Consider the following 13,931-nt stretch of genomic DNA (forward strand, 5'->3'; position numbering starts at 1 on the left):
AAGATAAAGGAAACTGGAGACCTGATGTTTTGTGAGGTGGGGAGGGTTGTCCAAGGCCATTTAGTGAAGTGGGCATGTCTCCTTTTGGCAGCATCAGCATCGCTTTCTGGCTCCATCATCCCAGTTGGTAGTGTCCCCCTCTTCACTGTAGTCACATAGGGTTCCTGGGCTTCTTTTATCTTCTCTATGAATAAAACAGGCTCACAGGAAAGGGTCTGATCAATTTGTTCCCAGTTCTCGACTTAAGTTTTTGGTTATTTGAAATCTTTTATTTATGGTGGGATTTCAAGCTTCCTCAAACTAGAGAAACTTGAGAGAAAGCAGAACTATCCTCCCTAACTTCAAATCTTAATACATAGGCCTGGCCTCCACTCTTCTGCCTTGTCATTCATACTTTCATGGAACATAACCTGTTGGTTGGTGTGCTTTTTTCCATTCCTCCTAATCTCTCTCAGAGGGACAATGCATTTCCTAATCTTTCTAATTTCTCCAAGTGCTCTCAACTTTTCCAATTTTACTTTATCTTTTCCTAAAAAATCAGCAACTTAAAGGAAAGACCAGAGCTATTGAGGCCAAATTTCTCTAGTGCCAAAGTTGAATCTTGACCTATGATAGCATCATTTTGAACAAAAATAAAACGGATCTTTTCAGCTATCTTCTTTATTCTCTGAATGGAATTTCCAAATCATTTTGCCAGTCTTCTGATCAATCTCTCAAAAACTTAGATGCTATTTAGAATTTATCATTTGGCAATAATGTACGTTAGTTGCTGTGGAAAATACAACATTGTCTAAGGCATTGACCTTGATATCCAGTAGCTTACAATCTACTGAGGAAAGAAGAACAAATTCCAATTGTTAGATTTCAATTTTAAATAACTATGTAAATAAATAGAAAATAAAATATGATCATCATAATAAACATAGCACAAACTATAAGGAAATTAAGCAAATGGAATTAGGCCACCTTACAGCTGAAGTAATACAGAAGGCTTACAAGGAATAGAAATTTTAAGCTAGATCTGCTAAGAATGATTGCATATTAAGTAGTCAGTTTCTCATAATAATTTCTTAAACGAAGTAGAATGGTTCAGCGATACATCCTGCTATTAAAAACACCAGTATGGCTACAGCCTCTGTTTACCCATTTGAAAATGGTAGTCTAAGAACTAAGGCCATGTCTCTTGTTGCCTACAATTCTGGCAGCTGAAAACTCTATAATCAAATGTATAGCCAAATTGTACATGCCAGCACTAACCCTAAATTTTCTCCAGATCAGTTGGGTGTGCAGGCTTTGAGCACACTCAGAAGCCTTTCAGCAACTCAAGGGCTTATTTCTAGGAAAGAGTAAGAGTGGTTCTGGCATTAGATCACCCCTGGATAAACTACTTATTCATTGAGTCAAACTGGAGTGCATTTCCCACACTAAATCCCTGGGCGAAGTCAAGAGAGGAAGGAAAATATGTATTAGCAAATGCAGAATTCAGAAATGCTTCCTGCCCACATCTTTCAGGGGTTATATTCACAGCAAACCCCTAAGATTCTATTAATGCGCCAATTAATAAAACACTAGTGAGCAGGTTGCCTACAGAGTGGGCTACACATGCTTGTTTGTGGTGAACACATCACTCATCGTCCCTGAATGGAGAACTTTCAAGTGCAGAGCTGCCGCTCTCTGGCTGCGTATGAAGGTGGCTGCAGGAGGGAGTCTGTTTATCTGGGGAATGTGCTGCTGGCTGATTTATAATGAAAGGAACCTGAAAAGAAGTAGTGGATGCCCTTTCCCACAATCCGATAAACTGTTACACAGAGATAAACAGTTGCCTTGAATTAAGCGTGTTTGTCTATTTTTCAATGTTAAGTTTTAATTTCCTGTTCGTTCAATTTCTTAGGGCTTCATTTTAAATAACGCTAAGTAATTTTAAATTATGCATGCCCCTACAGTCTTAATCATTTCAAATTCTGCTTTAAGGAAAAGGTAAATAAGAAAATATTAAGACTGTATTTAAACATTACTGTAACTGATTTTTAATTGGTAATTCTCTAAGACTGCGTTAAGTGCTACTTAAAGACGCCCTGTCAGAGAACTTAAGGAAAACTATTTTACATGACGTTGTTAGTCAACTTGTTTTTAAGTTCTGTATATCTAATTTTTAAACGTACATAATATATGTAATATGTCATGAATTGCTTTTTGAATCAAGCACTTAACAATTACCATGTTAAAGGTAATTGTAAACTTATTGTGAAGATTTTCACACATGGTGGAGATAGTTGGAAGAAACAGAGATGAGTACGTTTCCATCACTCTCTGTATAAAAATATCCAAACGTTTAAATTATTTGACAGCAGGCATAATGTTCATTTGTTTACAATTAAAGTTTCTATCCTAGGTATCCAGCTCATGGCCCAGCACACACAAAGTAGGTGTTCAATAAATATTTGATGAGTGAATGCGTCTCTGAAGCTCTGAAATAGGAAAATAGGCATGTTCCTTATTTAGTGTTCTCCCGACCGAAAACTGAAGTAAATGTAGGTCAACTTGAGGCCACATTTTTCTTCGCTTCTTACAGACCCGCCTCAGCTACAACTTTCAAATTCAAAGGCAGCATTCTCTCCTGCATGTATAAAAAGTACTACCTGCTGGCAGTCCTACCATCAAAGAGCATAATAGGGGAAGATCATTTGTGATGATTGGCGGGTAATAAAATAAAACAACTGATTTCTGTACTTTAATTCCCACTTGCTATGCCACAAATAAAATAGTAAAGAGTCATTTGCAAACAGCATTATCATGGACCTGTGGATTCCTTCAAGAAATATTTATTGAATATCTTCTGGATTGCAGATACTATGCCAGGCCCTGGATACACAAAGATAAATAAAACACAGCCTCTACTTGTGAAACAGATAGACTGACACATACTACTACTTTCAGCATAATGGGATGTTTCATTTGAAGTCTTCTTTGGCTAAGAGCATCCTCTTAAGCGAGAATTAAGCTTTCCATAGACTACACGGTCATCTTCACTCTTTGTGTAGTCAAACTTCCTTCATATTCAAGAGATAGCTACATTTTTTATAGATAGATGGTTAAGACTATGTTGATGACCTTCTTTGAATTAACTATTCTCTTTTATTAGGCACATAAAACAATTATTTTATGAGGCAATTTCAGCTTCTTTATCATTAGTGATAATGATCGCAGTGTCTTTTACCTTCCATGGCAGTTTTGCTTCAAAGGGAATTGCACATAAAAATCAGAGAGAGACCAGAAACTGATATGAAACAAAAAAAATTCTACTACAGTATCAACCTCTTTAAAAATTATTATTATTAGATTTTCTGGTGCCCTGTGGCAGATATCCCAGAGAGGCTCTAGGTTAACACTGAGCATTCCAATCACTGCCTCTCCGAGTGCTGAGGTTCACACCTAAATAAACAAAACCAAACCCGATGACTTGTGTGTGTCAAGAAAACAGCCCTTCACTTGCCCCATGAAAAAGGAACAGAAAGCATGTGGAAAACCAGGTTTGAAAGGGCACTGCTAACAGAAGGGAGAAATGTCAAAAATGTTGAAGTAAACACTGAACTAGCTCCTGTCTGTATATTTTTGCTGAGTTTTGTTCTTTCCTTCAAACCTTACAAATCCTAAAAGTTGTGCCATTTCATTCACCCCTAATGAGCAGACAAGGAAACAAATAGCAACTGTAATCACAAAACATTTCTTGAATTCGCTACAGCAGGAATATTAAGCAGGAAGTAAACAATTTGACTGGGGAAGGGAGATAGGAAAAAACTCTTGGCCTTTCCCGGTACTGACTGTAAGGTCTTAGATGCTAAGTGGGCGCTTACCAGACAAATGGTGTAGAAGGGCATTCCCAGGAAGTCGATGGGCACGGTGAACAGAAAACCTGGAGAGCTTGCCAGGTTCAAGATCACGGAGCATGCCAAGACCAAGCCCATCCTTCAACCTAGAGGCAAGGGGAAGTCAGTATAGATTTACAGGAGATGAGCACTGTGAACAGCAATTAAGATTATACATCAGATAGAGCACTTCCTCCAATGGAGCACCATTCAGATCGCTAACATTTCCTAGTACACCTGAGAGCACACCAGTGGTGTGCCTTTCAGGCATCCTGATTGAGCCGGGGAGCAGCCAGGAGAGACCCCCCCCCCCCTCCATAACAGCTCACCAATACACAGTCATGCACAGAAGTGGGAGAGCAGACAGGCACACATGACCACACTCACGAGAGCATGCAACTGTGCCCTGTCAGGAGACCGCTCCAGGAGTCCCTGCGCTACCGTCTCTCACCTGACTCTGAATGGAATAAGCTTACATCACCTAGGGGCCAAGGGGGTGGTCAAAGAGAGTGACTGTGCTGACCGATGTTTGCTCTACTGCCAGGGAGCCGGGTGTCAAGAGTACAACACTAGGTCCATTGGTTCCCGTGCGCATGCGACCAGACAGCTCCGCACCAGCATTTTAGAAAGTTCCCTGGAAAGACCCCAGGGGAAAAAACACGATCCCCCCGGAGGGCTTTGCCTGACTCCTAAAAGATGCACATGTTCGAGCCTATCATGTAAAAAGAAGCTTGACTGATGAAACTGTCCTGAGCTCCAACGTCCTGTGCAAACCCCAGAACTCATGCTTACCATGCTCCCTGAAATGTGAGGCCCATGTCAGGAGCTGCCTAACCCCAGCCACCAGGCATCGCACCTTCTCCATCACTGATGTTACAACTATGTTACAGGTTATACAGTAACAAATTTTAGAATTTTGCACTCGAGGAAGGTTATCTTTCCCTAACTCACAAAACGGTGCTTTGGGGGCTGGCATCAGCTCCCTAGGAATCTATTGCTATGGTCCTGCTAGAGATAACGAGAGCCTGGCTTCGTGGGTAAAAAAAAAAAACAAAAAAGAAGGTGGCTTTGAAAGATGTTCAGCAGGTAGACTCTACAGAACTTTGTGGATGATGGGAAGAAAATAGGAAAGGTGGAAATGGGAAGGGCTCTTCTGTGCAGGTTTCTGGCTCGAGAGCCTGGGTACAGAGAAGAACCATTCACAGAGATAAGGGGGAGTTTATAACAGGTAGACCCTGAGGGGTCAGAGGGATGTGTCCCTTGAGCTGTTTAGCAGGCAATTAACCTAGGAATCAGTTAAGTGGTCGTTGAAACTGTGAACACTAATTAAGGTAGCCCAGGACTGCGGTGGGGCGGGGAATCTGAGATGTAGTCAGACATGCAGCATGAGCACAGAAGCCTAGGAAGTCGGAACACGGAGAGAAGAGTTAAGATTTCAATTAAGGTCAAGTCAAATGAGGATTACAAAGGGTTAAAGGAATTAGAAACTAGGAGATCAGTAGTCGCTTTCTCCAAAACCATTTTGTTAGAACAGTGGGGGCAGAACCTTGGCTGCGGTGACTGAGAGCATCTGGGGTGACAGCAAGTGGGGACAATACTGCGGACAATCCTTGTGAAGACGTCAGCTATGAAGGGAGGACAGGGCTGTGGCAGCAGAGATGCAGACAGAGGGACAGAGTTACCATTGTGTTCTGTTTTATTTCCAAGCGGAAAGGGAAGAGTGGGCAAGAAGGAGTTGTTTACAGTTGAAAGACAAGGAATAAAGACTCATAACCAAGTTGCTGCCCTACCGATAGCAAAGTAAATGACTCAGAAGAGGGAGTGAAGTGAACTTAGCATTAGAAAACCCAGGGTCTGAACACTAACTCCCTTCTAAGTACACATTGTCAGGTCACTTTATCTCATTAGCCCTCAGTGCCCACTTCTGGGAGGTGGGACCACTAAGAGCTACATCACAGTGTGTTGTAAGGACTGGGCGAGAACACTTGCTGGGAGCGTGCCTGGTGCAATGGTCCATATGTGTTTAGCAGATGGTAATTTGAGTCATTATCCCACCAAAGGTCTGAATGGAGACCATCAATGTAATCACTGTTGCTTTCTTTACCGTTGTTGTTCATTTAATTTTTATCATCTCTTTAGGAACTTGCTGACAGCCTCTGCTAGCCTGTTCCTCGCTTATATGAAGGACAGAACAGAGATCCAGTTTGGAAATGAGAGAGGAGGACTAACGCGCAGCATTGGTTCCATCCACTGATATCTCCCAGAGGTACAGATACGGGATTCATGAAGATGTTGACAAGACTCCAAGTTCTTACCTTAGCTTTGTTTTCAAAGGGACTTTTCCTTTCTTTAGGGGACCATAACTTTCTGAGGAGGGAGATTAAAATAGAAGGTGACCTCGTTTTAGGGGGCCTATTTCCTATTAAAGAGAAAGGCACTGGAACTGAAGAATGTGGGCGAATCAATGAAGATCGAGGGATCCAACGCCTGGAAGCCATGTTGTTTGCTATTGATGAAATTAACAAAGACAATTACTTGCTCCCAGGAGTGAAGCTGGGGGTTCACATTTTGGATACATGCTCGAGGGATACCTACGCATTAGAGCAATCACTGGAATTTGTCAGGGCTTCTTTGACTAAAGTGGATGAAGCCGAGTATATGTGTCCTGATGGATCCTATGCCATTCAAGAAAATATCCCACTGTTCATTGCAGGGGTCATTGGCGGCTCTTACAGCAGTGTTTCCATACAGGTAAGATTGGCAGTGCTGCTCGTAAAACACTGTACCTCTTTGGCTTTATGTCTTGGGAGAACAAGAGGAGAATATCCTAAGAGCTTCATCAATGGATGATATTAGCCATGCAATTGTTCATTGCTATGGGTCTCTGATAATATAGGTTTGCAGACAGAACAGTACTTTAGCAATGAAAATTGTTTAGAGATATATCAGGTAGCTACTGTAGCATAAAAAGCTACCCCCAAATTCAGGGACTTAAAACAACAATTACTGCTTATTATAGTTTATAAGTCTGAAGACTGGCTGGAGTGAGATGATGAAGGCTAATAGGTTCAGCTGCAGGTGGCTCTGCTCCCAGTTTGTCCCTTATCCTCCACCTGGAATCAGTGAGCTAGCCCGGGCATGTTTTTCTCAGAGTGATGACAGAGATGCAAGAGAATGCAAATTTAACTGTATGGTACAGGCCCCTCCCAAGCTTCTGCATGCCTCACAGCTGTGAACATCTCTCCAGGCAGAGCAACTCACAAGGCTCTGCCCAGAATCAAGGAGCAGGGAAATATGTGCTTACCCACAATACACGTGCCACTAAGTTACATCACAAAGGATGTGGATACACGGCAGAGTCATGACTGGAAGTCATCAATACAATCAAACACAGGAAAGTACAAAATCACTGAGCTTTATATTTTTCCACACTAATTTTTCCCCAAGCATTGTTTTAGTCAGAGATAAATTATAAACAATTTCTCGTGGTATAAACCGGAAAATGTATGCACAGAAGCCAGATAATTACTACCAAAGGAGAAAAAAACAGGGAACAATTTAGCACATAACTTAAACTAGATAAAAAGTTGGTAACTGGTTCTTATCATTTTGTTAGGGAAAGAAGGAACGTCTTAGTCAAACTCTTGCAATGCTCACAGGGTCACAGAATTAGAGGTGGAAAACTTCCCAAGACCCAGCAATATTGGTTTCAGGAAAACTCCCATTGGTAGGTAGCACATGAATTAGAACTCAGATAGATCTTTTGTGCCTTTGGGCTCTTTCAACTGTCCTATGTGATTTCTATATGTCACTTCAATATTTTCCTGGTGAATGTGGCAGTAATAAAAGTCCATAAGAGTCACATATTGAATACTTTGCCTCCTACCAAATGACTATAATCAAAGCCCCAAGCGCTAAAGGAAGTCATAATACACACACGTTGTCTGTATCTGTCGCCGACCACTTAAATTGGTTCTATTTGCACTGGAGTAACCTTATTTCTATATCAGAGATTCATGGCATTTAAAATTATACCTGCAATTCTGTGCTGTTCTAAATGACTACTGCAAATGTCTTTCCTTCTACGGTGTACACACTCGTATTATGAGTAATTAGGATAATTGGGTTTTCATAAACACCCTTTGACTTCATTAGATGGATAGAAAATACTGCACATCTCAAAGCATATCACGTTAATTTTGCCACTGTTTCTGTACTTGGATCAGGTAAGATGGAACGTGCTATGTAAGAAGAGAGAACTAAAATGATGCATATCTGTCATACTTCAATAATACTTTCACCAGATGAGGGCCAAACATTTTATAAATATTTATAGTATACTCAATATTACCACTAGTAAAGAATCACAAGTATGTTTGTCTGACCTTAGTTTCTCCCAATGCAGTAAATAGCACTCCACAGCAGATGTGTAAATATCTATTTATCCAAAATAATTAACAAACTATGCTACTATAGTTTTAATCTAATTTTACTTTTTTATTACCTATAAACTCCTCAAAAGAGGTCAGGTTATCTTAAAAAAAAATGTAGGTTGTTAAAACCCTGTACTTGTTCACAAGGGAAAAAGCCACTTCTTAATCATCACAGGACCTGGCTTATTATTTCACTTATCTGGTCCATATCACTATAAAGTCACAAATGCTGATATGGTTTTTGTCTCCACAATATAAATAAAGAAACAAAAACTATCGTGCTATACGGAAAAGGTTTTGGCATCAGCAAGACTGGGGTTTGAATTCCAGCCCCGGCACTTACTAGCTTACCTGTAAAATAAGGAAAAACCATCCACTTTAAGAAGTTGTCGAAAGGATACACTGAGAGAATCCGTGGGAAATGCCTTACCAAAAAACTAACAGATTCGATAAACAGTAACTATTATGGCCCTAAAATCATAGGAAAAAGCAGCGGAAGAGCCACATCTAACAACAGCTCCGTGGCCAAGCAGCCCCATGAAATCGTTGCTGGTTCCCCATGGGCTTCATCCATCAGTTAATCTGTATAAAGCTCCTTGTGTATGTATGTCCTGCCCTGTTGCAGAGGTTAGAGAGACCCCTGAAGTCGTAGAGAACACAGCCTTGACCTCGAGGAATGTGAATTCTGGCTGTGGGTACAGAACTATCATGAAATAACAGTGACTACTATTCACAATACATTCATGGGGTTCACAAAGTAAGAATGACCTTTAGGAAGGTTTTGAGGATGACTGAGAGAATGAAAGTTGCACTAGAGGAAAGCTAATTGAACCACAGTGTGAATGAAAGGCTGGATCTGAGGAAACCCATCAGAAAGATACGGCAGATGTCTGTGTGCAAGAGGACAAAGACCTTGACAGGAGTAAGGGGATGAGCTAGAGAAGAAAGGAGAGAGAGGGCTTCACTCCCCGCTCCATTGTCCTCAGGCGCTCAGGCTCTGATTAGACCTCACGCTGGTCCCCTCGGCCAAAGTAAGCAGGGAGGTGGAGCCATCTGTCTACACACTGATCTCCAGGCAGCCTTCCAAGGAACCCTTCGCCACAGGGCCTTGCTTCCAGCTAAGCACCATGAACGAAGGGGTCTTAGGGGCTCTTATATAGCTGAGAATTTGAGTGTTATCCTTGTGAAACACATGTCTTTTAAAAAGAATCCTAAAAAAAAAAGAATAGTCAACCACAATCCAAAGCAATAGATTCCTAACGGTGATTTTAAGACACTCTTGTACACAAGTGAGAGATATTTTCAAAGAGAGGATTTTTCTGGGGGCCCCTCACACTCACGTACTTTTGTTCCTGGACTGATTCTGATCCTCTGCCCTGGTGTCTGGTAACCGTGGTGACAGTGTACAGCTGGTAGCCGCAAAGATCCACGCCCATCGGTCACCTCTGCCATCCATTTTCAGCTGCTCTGGACTTCCTAAATATTTACTGGAAAACGCCTGTGCTTGAACTAAGCTGGGGGAAGAAAAGAGGGTTAAACTGTAGAAAAAATCTACTAGTACGAAATCCACCACGCAATTTCAAAGATTCCGCTCATCTAATTGTCGCATCAAGTCCCAAAGCACAGCACAGAGTTTTCAGTCACAAAATTGTCTCTTGAGAGACAGAATGATCAAGAATGATCAAAGCTGTGCATCTTCTCTTTTGTGGTTGGCTCAGTTTAGACGTTATCATCTCCCCATTGGGCCCGAATAGCTTCATTGGTGGGAATGCTTCAGCAGGCACTTTTCTCTCCCGTTTCTGCTTCTCTCATTGTCTTCCTACTAAAGAAGAATGCTCCTAGAAGTCAGCAGAGGAGATATCTATGTATTAGTTCATACAACAGGCAGTTTGCAGAAAGCGAAAACTGCGTGAAAGGAGAAATGCTTAATGATTCGCTGAGTCAACCTGTATCACCATCGATGAAAACCGGGACATTTTCCCAACACTCTTATTAAGTAAGACAAACCACTCTGTGGTGGTCCCTTGTCTAAAGCAACGGGACTGATTTTTAAATTTGGTAATCAATAAAAACTAGCAACAAAATCCTTCTTTATTAGCAAATATACGTGGGGTCTATTCATCCCCTCTGGTGAATAAGCTTCTTTTCAAAGCATTTTTAAGACTGTATTCTGCTCTCTTCTATAAGCCTGCAATCCACCCACTTGGGGGAAAGTAGTATTTATTCAGGAAGAGAATCAGGCTGGTTGCCTTTAGTGACGCAGTTGTCTACATGGTACTATTTTGAAGCAGTGTTTATGCTTGTGTTCTTGCAAATAGACTGCAGTTAGAACTCCTAAGCTGTTCAGTCAAAACAAAAAAAATGTCTCTTGAGAGGTTCCCCCAAATGTTCCTCACTCCTTTCAGAGGATGTATATTTCCTCAGTCTTTCTTGCCTTACCAAAGCAAAGTTCAGCTGCAACAAGAGGACAGGCATTAATTGACCCAGTTATTGTTGCGTCCCTGAGCGTTAAAGTGACCTCGGCGACAAAAGGGTATTTGGGTTAGATAGCTCATAAAAAGGGCAGAAGAGAGCCTGGAAAGGATCTTACTACCTCTTTCGCATGCTTGGGAAACAGACCCTTTTTCAGAATTTTTAGCGATAGCCACATCCCAGGAACTCCTGACCCTGGGAGGTGGCCATTATGTCATTTATCATGACATGGATTTGGACATGCCACGCATGGCTCACATCACGTCTCTGAGAAGAATAACTCAAACTAAATCCCTTGCAGTAAGTTTCCCAGATTTTACCTACATGGGGTACAAAGAACGGCCCCAAAAGACACTCACCACTCTATTATTCCTCCTCCACCTAATTCCACAGTGTGAAAGTGGACCTGTACTGGTCAATTTGTATTAAACGTCGCCCTCCCTCAATGATTCATTCCTCCTTTACATTCAAAGGCTGTGGGGAAGAGTCACACGTGAATTGTTCTATTATAGGAGCGTCAGAAAAAGAGTTGAAGGACTTGGGGTTACAAAAGGCTTCATACGGTTAGCTGTGTCCGAGTATCAGGTAGACTACAGAGGGCAAAAGAATGGTTTTTCTGTGGATAAATAAATTTAACCTAGAGCAGAGTGTCTCAACGTTATCACGACTGGGCTGGACACTCCTGTTGCGTGGAGCTGCCCTGTGCATCGCAGGACGTTTAGCGGCCTCGCTGGTCCCTCCCCGCTGGACTGCATGCCAACAGCACCCTAAATTGTGACATCCCATAATGTTCCTATACACTGCCAAATTACAAAGTTATCCCCCTTTCCCTCTGACAATCACTGATTCAGAGCAGGGCATGTTCATGGCCAACATAAGGAAGAGTTATAAGAAACGATAGTCCTGAAGGACGAGGATGTAAGGAAATGAGTCCTTGGTCACTGGAGTTTATTCAAACAAAAGCTGGCCTGTAACTGAGGAGACCGAAGCAACATATCAGTATCTGAACTATGTTGCATTTAAGGGTATTTCTTAATTTTATAATTATACGTCGCTCGAGCAAAAGACTCTACTAGGATGAGTGATTATAAAGGCAGTGTCTAAAACACGAAGCAAAATAAATTACAGGCTCTCCTCCATCAGGATTAATTTGAAGAAGTCCAATCAATTGTTACTTCAGTCGATTATGGTAGCATTTGTGTGAATTTGGTGAACCAAGCATCTCGACTGTGTACTAATTACAACTAGGGCACTCATAAGATCATTTTTCATCAGAAAATAAGCATTTATTAAGCTTATATATTTTAGGTTCAGCAAGAACACTATATGTAGACACTAGGTAATGTGAAGCAGAGAGCATGCAAAATAAAATGTATAAATATTATTACAAAACAGGAAACAAACTTAGGATTACAAAGGGGAAAGGGGGGGCAGGGATAAATTAGGAGTTTGGGATTAACAGAGACACACTACTATATATAAAATAGATAAACAGCAAGGATCTACTGTGTAGCACAGGGAACTATATTAATATCTTGTAATAGCCTACAAGGGACAAGAATCTGAAAGAGAATATCACTTTGCTGTACACCTGAAACATTGTAAATCAACTATACCTCAATAAAAAAAATTTATAAATAGTAGACATCTTATAAGTCCCTGAGGCATCTATAAGCAAATGAGGAAATATCAAATCCATACATAAAACAGGTACAAGTGTAAGACCGGAGAATCAGCTGACGACATAAGTCCTAGGAGACCAGAGAGAATGACAGAATGAGCAGAAAGGAACGGAGGTGAAGAGGAAAAAGTCTTTTAGATCCGTGCGAACAGAAAGCCTGCCTTTGAAGTGTCCCTGGAAAGCTGCTTTCTCGTCTACCGATGTATACTACCTGCTCATTCTTTCCTAAAAAGGAGACCAGTGTTTCTTCCACCTGGAATGCACTGTCCCTCAGTTGTCCGTAGGCCTTGCCAAACCCTTCTCTCCTTCAGTTCTCAGCTCAAACCCTATCCCTTTTGAGAAACGTTGCCCAAGCGCCCACGACCTAAGCACACACTTCCATTACTAGCTTATTAACCAGAGTTATTCCTTTGCATATCTATTTTCCCACCTAACTAGAAGCTACTTGAGTTTGGGAACCACATCTTTTGTCTTTGTGTTGAGGGCACCAAAGACAATGCCTCTACCACGTTGAGAGTAAACGCTTTTTGAACAAATTGAAAGAGCTAACAGAATGATATCCTGCTGCATGACCAGAAGGCATCCCTAAATGAATCTTTAGGGATGGGTGTTGCAGGTCACACGTGTTGCAGATCACACGTGGGTTGCAGATCACAACCACGACCTACCTATTCTAGATCAGTCTGGAAGACAGTAAATGAAAAATCAGCATTTTCCTACAACAGAAAACTGTGTTTGATACAAAAGCCAGATGATGTAGCAAAGTGAGCTTGTGGGACAAAAGTCCCCCCACCCTCCCCACCTCCACTGCCTACGCGCGTGCCACAAAAGGTGCTTTGATCTGAGAGTAGCAAGCGGTCCACTCCACTTGTCCTTAGACTGACAATTCCCAGAGACAACTACCCGAGACTCAGCATAGCTGGGCAGCCAGGGCCATTCCAGATTAGGTTAGAGCCCCATCCTTACTCTAATCAAGCTCTCTGCAGTCTCTCCACATAAAGAATGTGCAGAGTGTCGACTAGGCCAGATAACACGCTTGGAGCTAACACAAAAGAGAAGGAAACATGATCCTGTACTTAAGAAAAGCAGAGTGACAGCATTAGAAATCCATTTACCAATCTATCTTCAGTGTCTCTATCACTAGAAAAGTAAAACTGAGAGCTGCCTTTAATGAGTTTAATATTGCAAATACAACAATCACAGCACGGATACAACTACATATTTTTACCGTGCCTTTTTAAAAAAGTTCAGCTCAGTGATTACAACTCCGGATGCAGACTACCTCAGATTTATTTGATCCTTCATTACCTCTCTCCTCATGTCTAAGACTGAGATATGAATAGTACCTCTTTCACTGGGCTATTGCATGAATTAAATGAGAAAATACACGAAAAACAGTAAAAAAATAAATAAATAAATAGTGGTCCACACATAATGAGAATTAAACATTTTAGTAGATATTATCTATTAGCTTTTTTA

The 13,931-nt window shown here is 41.3% G+C and overlaps 1 protein-coding gene across 2 annotated transcripts in view; it reads left to right on the forward strand.

Moving 5' to 3' along the window:
- GRM3 (glutamate metabotropic receptor 3) overlaps positions 1-13,931 on the forward strand; it is a 234,208-nt gene that overhangs the window by 123,363 nt on the left and 96,914 nt on the right. For both annotated transcript variants that reach the window (XM_060020344.1, XM_060020343.1), the window contains one exon: positions 6,006-6,617. In XM_060020344.1, coding sequence (XP_059876327.1) covers positions 6,150-6,617 — 468 coding nt within the window. In that variant the 5' untranslated portion in view covers positions 6,006-6,149. The remainder of the gene's footprint in view (positions 1-6,005; positions 6,618-13,931) is intronic.

Source organism: Delphinus delphis, chromosome 9 (assembly GCF_949987515.2).
Source record: "Delphinus delphis chromosome 9, mDelDel1.2, whole genome shotgun sequence".
Taxonomy (NCBI): domain Eukaryota; kingdom Metazoa; phylum Chordata; class Mammalia; order Artiodactyla; family Delphinidae; genus Delphinus; species Delphinus delphis.